Source organism: Salvelinus sp. IW2-2015, unplaced genomic scaffold, assembly GCF_002910315.2.
Source record: "Salvelinus sp. IW2-2015 unplaced genomic scaffold, ASM291031v2 Un_scaffold317, whole genome shotgun sequence".
NCBI classification, from domain to species: Eukaryota; Metazoa; Chordata; class Actinopteri; order Salmoniformes; family Salmonidae; genus Salvelinus; species Salvelinus sp. IW2-2015.
The window spans coordinates 1-19,442 of record NW_019942537.1 but is presented as its reverse complement, the minus strand read 5'-3'; the positions used below and the strand labels follow the sequence as shown (position 1 = coordinate 19,442).

Below are 19,442 nucleotides of genomic sequence, written 5' to 3'. Positions count from 1 at the left end.
TCTTCTAGCTCAGCTGCGTTTGTGTGTGTGTGTGTTCTGTATACTAGTATGCGTCTTACTTGGTCTCCTCCAGTTCGTCCAAGTGCTGTATGGCGTCCGCCTCATGTCTGGTCCTCCAATGTGTGACCTCGGTGTTGAGTTTGGAGATGAAGCGCTGCAGCTCCAGCTTGCTCTCCTGCTCCTCCTCCAGCTGTTCCTTCAACACCTCACACTCCTGACGCAGCCCTGCCAGACTGCTGGCCAGGGCCAGCTTAGACTGGGGACAGTGAAAAAGACACACACTGTCACATACACTGTAACACACTCCTGACGCAGCCCTGCCAGACTGCTGGCCAGGGCCAACTTAGAATGGGGGAGAGATACAAACACATACTGTCGAAGACATCTGAAAGCTATAAGGATCCGTAATGAAACATTGTGCGTAGGGTGGACACATATTTGGGATATGAGGTCATTCCGATGCTTAGATTCCTCAATTCTTATCAGTTATTGATACAACTGAAAACATTCACCTCATAATCAGGGGTACTAAATACACTCCCCCCCCCCKCACACACACACACCACTGCCTGGTCCTACCTTGAGCTCCTCGTCCATCTGTTTCTTGATGTCTTCATGTTGGGTCACAATCAGGGTCTTGGAGCGACACACCTGGCTGGCTCTGCTCTCTGCCTCCTCCAGCTGTCTGGCCAGGTCTGTGTTGTCAGCTAACATTACACAGAGAGAAGACAAGTTAGAGACACAACCAGGGGCTAGATTCTATCAGATCCGTGCCAGCCGACTCCCGTATAGCGTTTTTTGGGGGGCAGTGTCGGAGGTCGGACTGCGCTAGAGCAATCAAATCCACAAGCGGCTTGCAGCATTATACCTAAAGCGGACATTGCCATTGGTTGCATGGAGTCGCATTAAGGGAAATCCCATTTAGTTAAACACTGGAATGCGAGACGTAATCTACACCTCGATTAGGCTGATAGAAATCCTCAATATTTGGTTTAATGATTTTCAATTTGAGTGTCATTATTTTTATAGACCCTACACTTTCCTGTTCTGAACATCTAACGCAAGTGGGATGGGTGTGGCTTCGTGACTGACCACACAAGCAGCCTCCCACCGATTTGACATCTCTAACGTTACACCTTCGACACCCCCAAAATACCATCTTTGAGGGTGTCTGCTATCGCGGGTGAATGCTTGATCTGATTGAATCTAGGCCCAGGTGTGTTATCAACTACCAGAACATACAAGGGACAGAGACCGACTTGGTCAAAACTGATGTGTCCGACTGGGTTTGTACCCGATTCATCACTTTTACCATACAGCTAACTGATATAAACACACACATATGATAGCTGTAGCGATGTTTAATACACAGAGCAAAGACACAGAGAGAGGACTCTTCACGGAATTCGCAGAGGGTTCATGACGGCACTTTATATGATACTTAATGATATTTTCCCTGCTGCATTCAAGGCCATCTGAGGCCAATAGTGTTCCACTGTCAACCCTGAGCAGCAGTGTCCAGTGGAGAAGCTGTAAATTATATAGTTTCTTCTAGTTAGTCTGTTTCCCATTGCTCAGCACTGGATTGGGCTGAACTGAGTTTGGCTGGCGGTAGGCCAGTTGGTCTAAACTCAAGACTGTGTCATAAGGTCTTTGTTGCACCACAGCCCTGTTCGATCTGTGTCTAAAGTCCTAGTGGTGACTAACTCTGTTCAATCTGTTTGTGTGAGTTTTTGTACTCTGCACTCTAAGCCAAGTAAAGGGTTAAACCCGATTGAACTAACCATTGGAGACACGCCAAAGGCTTTGAGCTTTCACTTGGTTGTGTGTGTGGTTGTGTGTCTGCACTTGTACGTGTACCTGTGAGTCTGTTCCTGGCTACGTTGACCTCAGTCAGGGCTTTCTGCAGATCGTCTCCTCTGGTGTTGGCCTCAGAGAGCTGCTCCTCCAGCTTCCTCAGCTGGCTGTCTGTCGACACCTGGGGATAAGATGAAAACATGGCATTTCTAGGTGCTTTGGCCATATTACATAGGCACTCACATGGCTGATTCTTCTTAGAGTGTGAATAAAGATCGAGACCTGAAAAGCTGTCTTGAGGTTTTACAAGACGCCTCCAAAAGCTTGATGTGGGGCATTGTGATATAACAAATCGCTAACTCTCAGGGACAGCCTTCCCATCCGAGGTGTGACTAACCCTGACTTTCTGCAGGGTGTCCAGTGAGGCAGCAAGGTCCTCCAGCTCCATGCGTAGACTCTGTTTCTCCTTGTCCAGCTTGGCCCTGGTCCTCTGTAGACTCTCACACTGCTCTCCCAGCTCTGCCATCGCATCACCATGACGCTTCCTTAGAGACGCAGCTAGGGCCTCTGATTGGATAGAAGACTCCTCCAAGTCCCTCCTCAGACGCTGGAGCTCCGCCTCCCGCTTTTTATTTACTTCAATCTGAGGGGAGTGATGGAGGGAGAGAGAGGGGGAGGTAGAAGCTAGTCATCCCATTTACAATGGCTATGATTACTGTTACATTCCTCCCATTACTGGTCAAATGGAGTGACATGTGAAGTGCAAGTGCCAATACATCTCAGGGTTACATGCTAGAGTGTGTTTGTCTGCATGTGTACCTGTGAAGCTGTGGCTCCCCCTGCCTCCTCCAGTCGGTCAGTGAGGTCATCCAGTTCTCTGGTCAGATCAGCTCTCTGCTTCTCCACCTACAAAACAAAGTCATTTGTAGTCTCTCATAATAGGCTTAACAATTACAAATGAGTTGGCTAGAGGCCAGTGCTCATGCGAGATTTGTTTCTGYGTGCAAATGTGTCAGAAACAGATCCTGCTCAGTTTATCACAAACAGTATCCTCTCCACACACAGTGACATCATCAAAGCGAGGCTCTTGTCGGTGGGTTATATCTTCCTTGTGTAAACCAGCTGTGGTCATCTATGTAACAGCCTGAGAGCATCTAAAGCAACAAAACATTGATAGCTGCAGTTTTATTCATGAAATATGCTGGAAACACTGTAAAGATATTGYTAAGCAAACGTCCCTGCAGATTCGATCTGGACCCAACAAAATGATCTCACATCCTGTGGATTGCTGTGATTGAAAGACACCAACCGGAAGTGACCTCCACAGGGTTCAGAGGTCAGGATCAGCGCACCTGTCCAATCAGAGCACAGCAGGGAGGAGCATCCGTTGCAAAGTCCAAATATTGAGCGACTCCTGTTTCTTGGTCATCTACAGTAGCTACTACCATCTCTGTGTTTCCAGGRAGAGATGGCCAGCATGTGAGTATTTCAAGTGTAAATGATTTAAATGTCTATATAAAATCTATGTTGTGCTAGACCAGACTAAGCATCATCTCCATAAATACACTGCTCAAAAAAATAAAGGGAACACTTAAACAACACAATGTAACTCCAAGTCAATCACACTTCTGTGAAATCAAACTGTCCACTTAGGAAGCAACACTGATTGACAATAAATGTCACATGCTGTTGTGCAAATGGAATAGACAACAGGTGGAAAGTATTAGGTAGTTAGCAAGACACCCCCCATAAAGGAGTGGTTCTGCAGGTGGTGACCACAGACCACTTCTCAGTTCCTATGCTTCCTGGCTGATGTTTTGGTTCACTTTTGAATGCTGGCGGTGCTCTCACTCTAGTGGTAGCATGAGACGGAGTCTACAACCCACACAAGGTGGCTCAGGTAGTGCAGCTCACCAGGATGGCACATCAATGCGAGCTGTGGCAAGAAGGTTTGCTGTGTCTGTCAGCGTAGTGTCCAGAGCATGGAGGCGCTACCAGGAGACAGGCCAGTACATCAGGAGACGTGGAGGAGGCCGTAGGAGGGCAACAACCCAGCAGCAGGACCGCTACCTCCGCCTTTGTGCAAGGAGTAGCAGGAGGAGCACTGCCAGAGCCCTGCAAAATGACCTCCAGCAGGCCACAAATGTGCATGTGTCTGCTCAAACGGTCAGAAACAGAGTCCATGAGGGTGGTATGAGGGCCCGACATCCACAGGTGGGGGTTGTGCTTACAGCCCAACACCGTGCAGGACGTTTGGCATTTGCCAGAGAACACCAAGATTGGCAAATTCACCACTGGCGCCCTGTGCTCTTCACAGATGAAAGCAGGTTCACACTGAGCACGTGACAGACGTGACAGAGTCTGGAGACGCCGTGGAGAACGTTCTGCTGCCTGCAACATCCTCCAGCATGAACGGTTTGGCGGTGGGGTCAGTCATGGTGTGGGTGTGGCATTTCTTTGGGGGGCCGCACAGCCCTCCATGTGCTCGCCAGAGTTAGCCTGACTGCCATTAGGTACCGAGATGAGATCCTCAGACCCCTTGTGAGACCATATGCTGGTGCGGTTGGCCCTGGGTCCTCCTAATGCAAGACAATGCTAGACCTCATGTGGCTGGAGTGTGTCAGCAGTTCCTGCAAGAGGGAAGTCATTGATGCTATGGACTGGCCCGCCCGTTCCCCAGACCTGAATCCAATTGAGCACATCTGGGACATCATGTCTCGCTCCATCCACCAACGCCCCGTTGCACCACAGACTGTCCAGGAGTTGGCGGATGCTTTAGTCCAGGTCTGGGAGGAGATCCCTCAGGAGACCATCCGCCACCTCATCAGGAGCATGCCCAGGCGTTGTAGGGAGGTCATACAGGCAGGCCACACACACTACTGAGCCTCATTTTGACTTTGTTAAGAACATTACATCAAAGTTGGATCAGCCTGTAGTGTGGTTTTTCCACTTTAATTTGAGTGTGACTCCAAATCCAGACCTCCATGGGTTGATAAATTTGATTTCCATTGATAATGTTTGTGTGATTTTGTTGTCAGCACATTCAACTATGTAAAGAAAAAAGTATTTAATAAGAATATTTCATTCATTCAGATCTAGGATGTGTTATTTTAGTGTTCCCTTTATTTTTTTGAGCAGTGTATAATCTTCAAAGGACAATCACAATCAGAGGGGTAATGACATGCTTGGGTGATTTTATCTAAAACTTGAGGTATTTCCATTATAAAACAAGGCAACACATGTAACGGTTATAGTACTCTGAAACATATGGCCGTGAAATGCACAAACAATCAAAGCTTTAGAAGTTCCAGTTGAACGCAGTTGTTGGTTTTATGTTGATCTTTTACTGCTGTTTTAAAGCTGTTGTGAATGTTGAGAGGGTCTGTAGCCCTTTCCTCCAGTCAAATGACCCAGTGGCCTCATGGATGGAATGTTCTAAATGTTTTTCATAATTACAAAAAAGTATTTTTTAAAATACAAATATCTGGTGTTTCTATGTCAAACAGTTTTGTTATATTTCAGTCTTCTTGTGATGTACAGTTGAAGTCGGAAGTTTACATACACTTAGGTTGGAGTCATTAAACTCGTTTTTTCAACCACTCCACAAATGTTTTGTTACAAACTATAGTTTTGGCAAGTCGGTTAGGACATCTACTTTGTGCATGACACAAGTCATTTTCCAACAATTGTTTACAGACAGATTATTTCACTTATAATTCACTGTATCACAATTCCAGTGGGTCAGAAGTTTACATACACTAACTTGACTGTGCCTTTAAACAGCTTGGAAAATTCCAGAAAATGATGTCATGGCTTTAGAAGCTTCTGATAGGCTAATTGACATCATTTGAGTCAATTGAAAAGGTTAACTGTGGATGTATTTCAAGGCCTACCTTCAAACTCAGTGCCTCTTTGCTTGACATCATGGGAAAATCAAGACCTCAGAAAAAAAATTGTAGACATCCACAAGTCTGGTTCATCCTTGGGAGCAATTTCCAAATGCCTGAAGGTACCACATTCATCTGTACAAACAATAGTACACAAGTATAAACACCATGGGACCACGCAGCCGTCATACCGCTCAGGACGGAGACGCATTCTGTCTCCTAGAAATGAACGTACTTTGGTGCAGAAAGTGCAAATCAATCCCAGAACAACAGCAAAGGACCTTTTGAAGATGCTGGAGGAAACAGGTACAAAAGTATCTATATCCACAGTAAAACGAGTCCTATATCAACATAACCTGAAAGGCCGCTCAGCAAGGAAGAAGCCACTGCTCCAAAAACGCGATTTAAAAAAAGCCAGACTACGGTTTGCAACTGCACATGGGGACAAAGATCGTACTTTTTGGAGAAATGTCGTCTGTCTGATGAAACAAAATTAGAACTCTTTGGCCATAATGGGGGAGGGGAGGGGGAGGGGGAGGCTTGCAAGCCGAAGAACACCATCCCAATCTGTGAAGCACGGGGGTGGCAGCATCATGTTGTGGGGGTGCTTTGCTGCAGGAGGGACTGGTGCACTTCACAAAATAGATGGCATCAGAGGCAGGGAAAATTAGGTGGATATATTGAAGCAACATCTCAAGACATCATCAGGTTAAAGCTTGGGTGCAAATGGGTCTTCCAAATGGACAATGACCCCAAGCATACTTCCAAAGTTGTGGCAAAAAGGCTTAAGGACAACAAAGTCAAGGTATTGGAGTGGCCATCACAAAGCCCTGACCTCAATCCTATAGAACATTTGTGGGCAGAACTGAAAAAGCATGTGCGAGCAATGAGGCCTACAAACCTGACTCAGTTACACCAGCTCTGTCAGGAGGAATGGGTCACAATTCACCCAACTTATTGTGGGAAGCTTGTGGAGCTCGTCCCGAAACGTTTGACACAGGTAAACAATTTAAAGGCAATGCTACCAAATACTAATTGAGTGTTAAAATATAGTGGTGACTGACCTAAAACAGGGAATTTTTACTAGGATTAAATGTCAGGAATTGTGAAACTGAGTTTAAATGTATTTGGCTAAGGTGTATGTAAACCTCCGACTTCAGTTCGTGTATAAAGTGTCATAGTGGGATGCAAACTCAAAATTGAATATTCCAACTCTATATCTGACATGGAACAGTTATCTTCTTTTTTTAAGACCATAATCATGTGTGTGAGGTGTACACTTTTGTTTCAAAGTAGATTTGTTTAAGACTACTAAGAAACACTCTGATGTAGCCCACTGCAGTAGAAGGTTAAAGCGTCAGTCCACTGGTAGTGTATGGTAGGCAACACTACCTCAAAGTCAAGTGTGTTTGTCCATGTACAGTATTTGTGCCTTCTTCCTGATATTCTACATGATCTATGTATTTTCTGTATGGTCTTCCTCTTAACATGGTTAATCAGCGCTCAGTGAAAACAGACTCATCTCATTTCAGCTCCAACCAAGCAGAGGGATCTCAACTTTCAGTTCCCTGTGCACTCACCCCTCCCCACTCTACCACTATAGCTCCCTATCGCTGTCTCGCCCATGCACTCTGACCTCTGACCTATTTCTGTCATCACTCTCGTCCAGTCCAGTGACAACAGCTACTTCAGCTCAACACACTTCYCAACCGTTCCCTTTCTGTTGTAAACTAAAGAGGCTAAAGCAAGGTCAGCMTTGTCTTAGTCCATGTGGAATGGCAGACACCTCTTGTTTGCATGAGAGTGTCAGGGAGTTTGGGTGAGCATTTGTGTGTGTGTCCGACATTCCACTGGGGAGAAGATCCCATGGAAAACAGTACCAGGAGATAGTGACGGCACTATCTCCTCATCTCTCCCTACCTGAGCTGAGCCAGACAATGGACAGCCTGTCTGCAGCGCTGGTATGTGTGTTAGAGACACTGAGAAGACCCTGCAGATAAAGCTTTACAAGTCTCTGCCTGTCTCTCTCTCTCACACTCTGCTGGCTTTAATAGGAGGCAGGGAGAGCACGGGGCTATTAGTTAAGCATACCACCCAGTGTGTGTGTGTGCCACCCAGAGCTAGGGAATAAGTGTGCAAACAGCCTAAACGGACTGGATGTCACTCCATTCACCACCAGTGAGGATGAAATATGTATGTTTCTATCTCTGGCCTGCTTATTGCTACAGGGGAATCACAGCAGGGTCTGTCTCTCTAAAATACACACACAACTCAAGTCACATAAGAAGCGGTTAACAATCCCCTCCGACTGTTAAGTGAACAATCTTCTCTTCTACAAGGGATTGGTTTGACATGGACTAAGCTCAGAGTTTTAAACCCAGTTTGTAGCCTTAACATAAAAATATACCAGATGCCTTTTGGCCACCTTGGCGTGCTGAAGAAGAGGAAGACCGAAAAAATGATCCTAATCCATTACTTCTGTCACGCTCGTGCGGAGCAAGGTGGAGGAATGTGTGTGTGTGTGTGTGTGTGCTTTCATGCGTGTGTGGAATGGTGGGATGTAGGGGCTCTGTTTGCCTCCGGGGCTGCTCTGTGAGTTAACCAGAAACACCAGGGCTTTCCTCTCATGTATTATCACAGGTGCAGCTGATTTGGGGTAACCACCAGAGGCACGGGACAGACCTATTTCCCCCACCAGCATGCCAAACACCAGGTCCCCCAAACCCACTCACTCCCATTTGCCTCAATCCCACTTCCCTGCTCCAACTGAACCATCCACTACCCTTCCTGTCTGAAATCAACCTCCCACCTTACCGATTCTCTATTTCATTCTCCAAACCTAACTCCCTTCCCCAGTATTCCTCCTTTACCTTCTCTCTCCTTGACTTCCCTTCCAGGGTTTCAATCCTATGACAGCTCCTAGCTGCACCACGTCTCACAGAYTATTACAGCCGAGCAAAGCTCATCTCATCCCACAGCACCTTGGACTGCTCTAGTCTCTGACTGATATGTGATACAGGACTCTCCCTCAGCAAGCTCCGCCCTCCAACACCACAAACATTCACTCGGACAGTTCAGGACATGCCTGGCACTAACCACAGTAGACCGCAGTACTGGCCACAGCACCTCCAAACATAACGCTAACTCTAGCTCATAGCCCTATAACACTAATGACAGCCCAACTCCAGTGAGTTAAGGATGCAATAGGTTTGATAGTTAGGTGATAATGTAGGGGTTACAGTACTGGACCAGTGACAGATGTACTGTACCTTGGCTCTCATGGTTCTTTCTGTCTCCAGTTCCTCCTCCAGCTCCTCTATACGGACCTACAGAGAGCAGAGAGAGCATTGTCCTCATTACATGCATGTGCTAGCATTTCATAGAATCACTGCAACTTTCTGACAGATTTGAATAATACCCATTGTCCCAGTAAACCTACATACTCTGCAGAAATACAATGTTTTGTCTGGGCAAATAAGAGGCACCACCGCGTAGTTGGTTTGCTATTTCAGGGAAGTAGGTTTGTGGTGAGAGATATTCTCATTCTCTGTATTTCTCCCTGGGTTGGTTCAGCATGCCAGTGGGTTTTTTCTTCTCACAGCAGGAATGTCAGCAGCAGCAGTAGCCTCCATCATTATCTCTGACCCTCAGACTGGGTCTGCATGGGACTGGGCTTTCATATCAGGTCAGTCAGCTCAACAGAGAATATCAACTGTCATTTCACTATATCTTTAATTCATACATGGCTGCCCAACGGGTGGGACTACAGTAATGAAGGATTTCACTTCATGAAAGGATTGGGTTCATTTTGCAATATTTGATTATATTATAATTGTTACTATAGCTGAATGATTTATTGCATTTTCATCATTAATATATGACATCTATGACATACAATTGTAGGCTATTATTGCTTCAGTATAGATGCAATGTCATGCAGCTTCTTATCACACTAATAGATCTCTAAGTACATTTCAGTTTCCCAATATCATAACTACACACAGGTTGTCTATGCCCTTTCGACACAAACGTATTGCCAGAGTTTCTAAACATTGCTGTCTTCAGGCTTCAAGTCATGTCATGTTCTACAGCTCTATCTTGTCTCAGTGTCAGGAAGTGTGTCTAACACATACCGTATAGCCCCAGGACATCCCAACACACACACACACACACACACACACACTAACATAGCCAACTCTCTCACTACTAACCACAAAACGCAGAGACTTGGGGAAACACCAAACAAAGTTCCACACTCTAAACACACAGGCAGGGTCATAACTTTAAATATCTCAATCACACTACTTTTTTTAACCTTATTTTACTAGGTAAGTTGACTGAGAACACATTTTCATGTACAGCAATGACCTGGGGAATAGTTACAGGAGAAAGGAAGAATGAGCCAATTGTAAGCTGGGGATTATTAGGTGACCATGAGGGCCAAATTGGGAATTTAGCCAAGACACCGGGTTTAACACCATACTCTTACAATAACTGCCATTGGATCTTTAGTGACCACAGCGAGACAGGACACCCGTTTAACATTCCATCTGAAAGATGGCGTCCTACACAGGGCAATGTCCCCAACCACTGCCCTGGGGCATTGAGATATTTTTTTTAGATCAGAGGAAGAGTGCCCTCGAACACSACTTCCAGCAGCATCTGGTCTCCCATCAAGGACCAACCCTACATAGCTTCAGAGGAAAGCTAGGAGTGGGATGCAGGGTGCTAACCTTCCCCAACCAGAAACCGTGGATTGATGGCAGCATTCGCGCAAAACTGAAAGCGCAAACCACTGCTTTTAGTCAGTGCAAGGCGACTGGAAACATGACCGAATACAAACTGTTTAGCTATTCCCTCCGCAAGGCAATCAAACAAGCTAAGCGTCAGTATAGAGACAAAGTAGAGTCACAATTCAACAGCTCGCCCAGTAGCACTCACTTCCGTCATCATGAAGTGCTTTGAGAGACTAGTCAAGGACCACATCAGACCTCTCGTGTCTGAGCTGTTGAATTGCGACTCTACTTTGTCTCTATACTGACGCTTAGCTTGTTTGATTGCCTTGCGGAGGGAATAGCTAAACTGTTTGTATTCGGTCATGTTTTTGGTCGCCTTGACCAGATTAAAAGCAGTGGTTCAGCTTTCAGCTGCCATCAATCCACGGCTGGGTCTACAGTCAATCACGGACTACAAAAAGAAAACCAGCCCCGTCGTGGACCACGATGTCTTGCTCCCAGACAAACTAAACAACTTCTTTGCTCGCTTTGAGGACAATACAGTGCCACCGACACGGCCCGCTCCAAAACCTGCGGGCTCTTCTCTGTGGCCAACGTGAGTAAAATATTTGAACGTGTTAACCCTCGCAAGGCCGCCAGCCCAGACGGCATCCCTAGCCGCGTGTTCAGAGCATGCACAGACCAGCTGGCTGGTGTGTTTACAGACATATTCAATCAATCCTTATCCCAGTCTGCTGTTCCCACATGCTTCAAGAGGGCCACCATTGTTCCTGTTCCCAAGAAAGCTAAGGTAACTGAGCTAAACGACTACCGCCCCGTAGCACTCACTTCCGTCATCATGAAGTGCTTTGAGAGACTAGTCAAGGACCATGTCACCTCCACCCTAGACCCACTCCAATTTGCTTACCGACCCAATAGGTCCACAGACGACGCAATCGCAACCACACTGCACACTGCCCTAACCCATCTGGACAAGAGGAATACCTATGTAAGAATGCTGTTTATCGACTACAGCTCAGAATTTAACACCATAGTTCCCTCCAAACTCGTCATTAAGCTCGAGACCCTGGGTCTCGACCCCGCCCTGTGCAACTGGGTCCTGGACTTCCTGACGGGCCGCCTCCAGGTGATGAGGGTAGGAAACAACATCTCCACCCCGCTGATCCTCAACACTGGGGCCCCACAAGGGTGCGTTCTCAGCCCTCTCCTGTACTCCCTGTTCACCCATGACTGCGTGGCCATGCACGCCTCCAACTCAATCATCAAGTTTGCAGACGACACTACAGTGGTAGGCTTGATTACCAAAAACGACGAGACGGCCTACAGGGAGGAGGTGAGGGACCTCGGAGTGTGGTGTCAGGAAAACAACCTCACACTCAATGTCAACAAAACAAAGGAGATGATCGTGGACTCCAGGAAACAGCAGAGGGCGCAGCCCCCTATCCACATCGACAGGACAGTAGTGGAGAAGGTGGAACGTTTTAAGTTCCTCGGCGTACACATCACGGACAAACTGAAATGGTCCACCCACACAGACAGCGTTGTGAAGAAGGTGGAACAGCGCCTCTTCAACCTCAGGAGGCCGAAGAAATTTGGCTTGTCACCAAAAACACTCACAAACTTTTACAGATGCACAATCGAGAGCATCCTGTCGGGCTGTATCACCGCCTGGTYCGGCAACTGCTCCGCCCACAACCGTAAGGCTCTCCAGAGGGTAGTGAGGTCTGCACAACGCATCACCGGGGGCAAACTACCTGCCCTCCAGGACACCTACACCACCCGATGTCACAGGAAGGCCAAAAAGATCATCATGGACAACAACCACCCGAGCCACTGCCTGTTCACCCCGCTATCATCCAGAAGGCGAGGTCAGTACAGGTGCATCAAAGTGGGGACCGAGAGACTGAAAAACAGCTTCTATCTCAAGGCCATCAGACTGTTAAACAGCCATCACTAACATTGAGTAGCTGCTGCCAACATACTGACTCATCTCTAGCCACTTTAATAATAAAAATTTGGATGTAATAAATCACTAGCCACTTTAAACAATGCCACTTTATATAATGTTTACATACCCTACAATACTCATCTTATATGTATATACTGTACTCTATACCATTTACTGCATCTTGCCTATGCCGTTCGTCCATCGCTCATCCATATCTCTTATTCATTCCTTTACACTTGTGTGTATAAGGTAGTTGTTGTGAAATTGTTAGATTACTTGTTAGATATTACTGCATAGTCGGAACTAGAAGCATTTCGCTACATTCGCATTAACATCTGCTAACCATGTGTATGTGACAAATAAAATGTGATTTGATTTGGTATGCTGCTGGCCCTTATCATCTCTAAGTCAAATGAGTTTTAGTGATGACAGTAAACAGTGATGTATAGAACATGCAAATATTTCAACAATGCTCTACAGGTAACAAAACAACCAGGAGGCTAGTCATTCAGATAACATCCGTATAACTTTAGCCAATAACATTCAAGTTTCCTATGAATGGCACAAGCCCACACAAACATTCCAAAGCATGCAAAAAGAAAGAAAAGAGGAGGATAAAAGAAAGTGAGAGAGCGAGCGAGAGAAAAGCGGTGTAGAAACTCACATGCCAGCGCAGGACCTCAGCAGAGAGCACAGCCATGGTGAGGCAGCAGCAGCCCAACTGACTGACTGACTCTCCCCCAATACTCTCTCTTTCCCTCTCTCTCTCACACACATACCGACACACACACATGCTGCTACGCTCCCCTCAGCCGAGCCGCTTCTCCTCAGGCATTCTACACTCCACACTTCCTGACACACACACACACACAGAGAGTAGCAGAGCTCCCCGACTACTCTATTTAATATATTGTATCTGTTTCTGTTACTTCTCCCCCAGTCAACTTTGCCTGAAACTGTTATCGCTAATATTTCAATACAACAATACAASAGTTTTTTTTCTTCTGAACTGCCTGGGAACTGCTGTTTTGGCAAACTATTGTGTGCAATGTTTTACCACAGTAAGTCCATTTCAGCATTATCTTATAAGCATAAGACACCGCAAAAGGAAACAAAACCGTTAGCCCATTATTACAGTGGACTTTTGGATGGTCTGATATCTGAAATTGCACTTACTTAAACTTTCCACATTAGTTTTTTTTTTCCTAGTGCAGCTCTCCACATTCAATTGAGCATAAATTGCAATCACATGTGAGTTGAGCCTGATGGCTCGGTGATTGTATTTGAGGGGTTTTCTATAGCGTGGGCAGCGATATCCTGTAAACCCCCCTCAGAGAGCCCTCAGAGAGGGGAACCGGACCAGAGGCTGAACGATTAGTCTCTCCTGGCACACGCCTACCACAGACCTGCTCCTGCATCGAACTAACCTCATTAGACTCTACTCCTATCAATAGAACTCTCCATACTGTCCACATACGTATGCTCTGATCATTCCAGACTCTAAGCTTGAAAAGTTCTGGAATAAGAACCCTTTGTTTTTTTTAAACACCTTCAGATGGAGCTGTAGCTACCATGGCAATGGTATGCCCTGGTGATTTCATTGACTGGAGCGATGGCCAGGTAATTCAAGGCTTTTACCTCATCAGCGTCTCTACCTGGAACCTAAAAGGGTTCTTCAGCTGTCCCCATAGCAGAACCCTTTGAATAACCCTTTTTGGTTGCAGGCAGAACCCTTTTGGTTCCAGGTAGAACCCTTTTTGGTTCCATGTACAACCCTTGCCACCGAGAGTTCTATATGGAACCCAAAAGGGTTCTACCTGGAACCAAAAACGCTTACCCTATGGGGGATAGCCGAAGAACCATTTTGGAACCCTTTTTTCTAAGAGTGTAGCTGAGAACAGGAAGGTCAAAATCATGTTATTAAAAATGATGTGCTCTGTGTACAGTACCCAGGTGGCTGAGGGCCTGGCTCCTGTCCTGTGTTACTTTTACACACGTACTGGACATGTAAACCCACATCTGCTTTAAAGCAAAACAGAAAAATACTGGTCACAAACTAGTTCATGATGATTGACTTGACCTCTGACCTCACACAATGATCCCTTTTCAGTATTGCTTTATTATAAACACCGTAAAACCAGCCATAAAACATCTGCCACCTCCGCGATGGAAGTGAATAGCATGCGTCTGCTAGCCCCATTCTACAACTGCATTCATATTGTGTCTGCCAAAGCTGCTTTGAACTGTAGAGGAGTAGTGGGAGCTCCATCATCATAGCTCTTCACTAGCCAACTCACCCCCACGTACACAATATAAATACAGAACATTGCACTGTACAGTACACAGGCTGTTCAGAGCTATCACAAAGCTATTCAGAGCTATCTCTTTGAGCTACGACACTCCTAAGAAGCAGCTGAAATGCATAACTACTACCCCCAGCAGTACATTGTGCTTTAACTGTACTGTAGGGGGAAGATAGCTACATCATAAATGAGATATCTCTTTGATTTCCTGTGAGCTACAATGCTGTCTTGGAATCTTGACATATGCATGTGACCTTTATATTTAAACCACACACGAGTGGGCGAGAGACGGGAAGGGCCAACCAATAATCTGGTCTTTTGTTCAGCGCTGGCCTGGACACCTGCATCTTTATCTGTGGGAGGAGATGCTGATCATGATCCAAACACAGACACACACAGACACACACAGACACACACACAGGCTTCATTGATGGGATAATGCCAGGGCTACAGTAAATGTGAAAACATGACCACTCTCACCGACACACCGATCGTCTTTCAGTCCCTCGTTCACCCAGCAGACAAAGACAGTCTTTATTCCTCTGTTCTTTCCCAACCTCTGGATAGAGAACCAAGGAACTGGAGGCATCCATGGATCTCAGGAGGAGTTAACCTGATCTGCACCTTTTGCTTTTACCACTCTCTCTCTTTTTCTCAATCTGTCGCTCTGTTTCTCCTCTTACTTTCTCTTTCAATCTCTGTCTTTCTTTCTCTCTGCATCTCTGTGTGTCTCTCTCTSTTTCTCTTCTTGKCTCTCTWTCCATCTCTCTGTTTGTCTGCAACTCCTTCAGTATCTCTCTCAATCTCGTTTTTTGCGTGAAGGAACAGAGCCAGACAAAACACATGTTCATCTACAAGTTCCAGTGACGGAGAGAGATAATCATGTTGGAGCTACAGTATGTCACAGCTTGTAAACGTTGTTCCCATAACCTTGTCTTCCGTGGGCTTTTTCATCATTTTGGGGTCGACAGGTAGTCTAGTGGTTAAGAGTGTTGGGCCAGTAACCAAAAGGTTGTTGGTTTGAATCCCTGAGCTGACAACATGAAATAAATCTGCCGATGTGCATTTAACCCTAATTGATCCTGTAAGTCACTCTGGAGAAGAGTGTCCGCAAAAATGTAATGCAATGACAACTGCAAATATTACATTAAAACCAAATGTCCTGTTAAAGTAATCATTTCAGCGTTATTACGTGCTCATGCAGGCATTTCTGCCAGATATAAGAACTGAATGACCTGAATGTGATTGTAGTTGCGTAGGCACTGTTGAATCAAAAAGTAAATGCCACCTCTTTCCCAATCATTGACATACTTCTGGAATGAATGTGGAAACACAACAAGCCGCATCGTTTTTTTTTTGTATCTTCTGAGGACATGAAGCCCATTTACATAGTGCAAAGTATCTGCAAATCAGACACGATAACTACGTATTTATTAATAAGACATTATTTCACTAGAAAGGCTCTTGTGATTTTGAAGTGCATCTTTGCAAACAGTAACCTGGACGGAGAAGCCAAAGGGCAATGTCTACACAGCATATATCCACAGAGAGTGGAGGAGTTAACTCCCTATAAGAGAGGCCAGCCTATAGATGTTATTCAGCTCAGATGGAGGAGTTAACTCCATATAAGAGAGGCCAGCCTATAGATGTTATTCAGCTCAGATGGAGGAGTTAACTCCAGTAGGTAAGAGGGCCCAAGGCTGATAGATTTAATTTGGCTCAAATGGAGGAGTTAACTCCATATAAGAGAGGCCAGGCTATAGATGTTATTCAGCGCAGATGGAGGATGTGTGTTTTTACCAGCTCCTCATTCTCCTGACAGGCATGGGGCTGTGAAACCAGCCCACCAATCAGAGGACAGAACACAGCCGTGGTGCTGAAAAGTAGGAATGCAGATCTCTCCTTGACATCCCGACTGGGAGCAACCCCCTTCAATCTTACCCCTCAAATCCACCTCAACCCCACCTTTAATCGCCCCCCCAGTCCTCCCACTCTCTCCGACACGTCTTAATGCCTCCCGACCCCTGACCCTCTTCCAACTCAACCCCTCCCCCTCCCCCATACCACCTCACAATATGTCTCAATGCCTCCTACCCCTGACCCCAAACTCATTTAAAGTCCTTCAAACCCACAACATCACCCCTCTCCCCTCCCCTGCCGCCCCTCAATATCTCCACTCCAACACCCCTTCATCTGCAGTCTGGGTCCAACCTGCAGCTCCTTGTTCCTCCTATGCAGGCTGATGTTTAGGGCCTCTTCTGCCTCCAGCTTGGTACTGGTGCTGGTTATCTCCACATCTCTCCTTGAGAGAGAGAGAGAAAGAGAGAGAGAATATATCAATACCATCATACCTTTTCCACAGTAAACTGCCCTGTGAGGGGACATGCTCAGCAGAGAGAATGAGTGGCAGACCTCGTTTGATCCTGGTGGTGCAACAAGGTGACTCACTCATTTGATTGGCATTCACAAGTGAGAATAATATTGTGCAACGAGGATGAATGACTTCAAGGCCCCCTCTTCCTTTGAAAATGAAAATGTTTTTGTGAGGAAAGAGAGGTGTGTGAGTGAAAGAGAAGGAGGGAAGGAAAGGGGGGAAATGAATGAATGACATCTGACGTCAAGGCCCAGTTCTGTTTTGGTAATGAAAATGTTATTGCGTTTGTGTCCTGTATGTCACAGCTGGTTCTACTCTCCAGGTAAAGGTCAGAGAACACCTTCCTCCATTCAGCCTCATATTACTGAGAGGCACATACCAACAAGTTAGGACATTACTGAAACCCTGGCCCGAGGCCCCGAGCCCTTAAAATCTAGATAACGGTCCTTTGCACTACTGATATCATGTTATAACCTCCACCAGGCATCTGTTTTGCTGCAAGCCAGAGACATGCAATCCAAATGTCTGCAAGCACCAAACCAAATACTGTTTCTGGACTGTTTTTTCATTTCTTGGATGTTGAACAGATATCGTATGGTTGATATAGTATGCAGATGCAATTCCTTAGCAAAGACATCAGTTGACAACACCTGGACTGCCGGTCTGCCAATTCCCCTTGTTTTGGTTGAGGATAAGATGGGTATTTCAAGACTATTCACCCAGTCCCAACTCTATTGGGTCTACGAAAAAACTAAGCCACTTTGCATTATATTTCTCTCTATAAATATCTCATATCTCTGTAACTCATTGTCTATACGTTTTTCTTGAACTGTTCTTTTTTCAATGGTAGCCCCCCTAAAATATTCATTAGCTCCCCCTAAAATATTCATTAATAAATCAATATATCAGTCCAATATATTTTCTTTGTGAATCCTTTTTTTTGTCAACCATCACATCTTAAACTTCTTACTTCTTGGGCACTAGGACCTGGGGGAGGCTGCTGATGTAGAGAATGCTGCACATGCTAGTGACTGTTAGGCCTACTTGTAGCTAACATTTTGGTTAACGTTAGCTACTTCTGTGGCTTGAGACTGCTAGCTAACAGTAAACGGACAGAAAAAGGCTCTGACAGGACGGATTCATGTAGATAGGCAACGATGTGAATTTGTGTTAAGTTAGAACAGAGAGAGAGAGTATTCACTACTATTAACTTTGGTCATAATCAAAGCTTTGTTAACCAATACGTGTTCATGTGAGGCTGCCTGTAAGTTACAGTGTAACAGACGTTGCGAGCTAGCTAACGGTAACGTTAACTTATGTTGAATTTAAAAGACACCGTTATGTGGCGATGATATCTAATTAACGTTGTATTTAATGTAGTTTTGCTATCTGTGCCAGGCTATAAATGAGACAGATGACGTAACATCATGCACATATCTTTTCATACTCAATTTCTTTCATTCAGTAGGCCATTACAAAACAATTATCAGTAGGTCATGTGTAGAAAAGGTGACATAGTGTTGATCGCAATGTCATTGTATTATCCTCAATTTCTCAACTGTAGGCTAGCTAATGACTAATGTTAGCTGGATATATGGAAATTCTTCAAGAGAGGCAGTGCCAGCAGCTCTGTCGAAGGCCAATCCGATGAGAAATGAAGATTTGACCAGTTCAAACAAACAAATTAAACTTAAACTGATGAATCACCTATTAAGCCTTGAGTTATTGTAAATATGAGTTTAATAACAATACATGTCAAAACACAGCAGACAAGAATGAGGGAAAGAAGCTGGAGGCTGACAGGGCTGAGGGAGCATGTCTGATGACAGTGCTGAGGGAGAATGTCTGATGACAGGGCTGAGGGAGAATGTCTGATGACAGGGCTGAGGGAGAATGTCTGATGACAGGGCTGAGGGAGCATGTCTGATGACAGGGCTGAGGGAGCATGTCTGATGACAGGGCTGAGGGAGCTATGCTCTGGTGAAGGGCTGAAGGGAGCATAGTGGATGACTAGGGCTGGGGAGCTCAGCCTGATGACAGGGCTGAGGGAGCATGTTAGTGATTGGTTAGTGATTAAAAAAAGTGAGGAGATGTTCAAGCTTTCAGGTAAACTTATACACCATATGTCTTACTTTTGTTAGGCATAAATAAATGATTTTCATGATATCTTAAATGGTCATGCAGAAAGAGAGGCTTCTGTGCAAGGCAGAGATCAACATGCGAGCTGTGTAAGTGAGAGAGAGCAAGCGCGCCCAGAGAGAGAGGGATGACAAACAGATCCAGAGAGAGAGGGACAACAAACAGATCCAGAGAGAGAGAGGGACGACAAACAGATCCAGAGAGAGAGGGACAACAAACAGATCCAGAGAGAGAGGGACAACAAACAGATCCAGAGAG

The 19,442-nt window shown here is 45.5% G+C and overlaps 1 protein-coding gene across 1 annotated transcript in view; it reads right to left on the bottom strand.

Annotated features, from left to right (window-relative positions):
* The window catches only part of LOC112068235 (myosin-16), a 29,551-nt gene extending 11,483 nt beyond the window's left edge, over positions 1 to 18,068 (bottom strand). The window contains exons 1-8 of the mRNA XM_024135333.2: positions 18,016 to 18,068; positions 16,883 to 16,973; positions 8,954 to 9,010; positions 2,617 to 2,703; positions 2,195 to 2,440; positions 1,861 to 1,978; positions 580 to 707; positions 60 to 256 (exon numbers count right to left, since the gene is read on the bottom strand). Of these exons, the coding sequence (XP_023991101.2) occupies positions 60 to 256; positions 580 to 707; positions 1,861 to 1,978; positions 2,195 to 2,440; positions 2,617 to 2,703; positions 8,954 to 9,010; positions 16,883 to 16,973; positions 18,016 to 18,068 (977 nt within the window). The remainder of the gene's footprint in view (positions 1 to 59; positions 257 to 579; positions 708 to 1,860; positions 1,979 to 2,194; positions 2,441 to 2,616; positions 2,704 to 8,953; positions 9,011 to 16,882; positions 16,974 to 18,015) is intronic.
* Between the last annotated feature and the right edge of the window lie 1,374 nt (positions 18,069 to 19,442).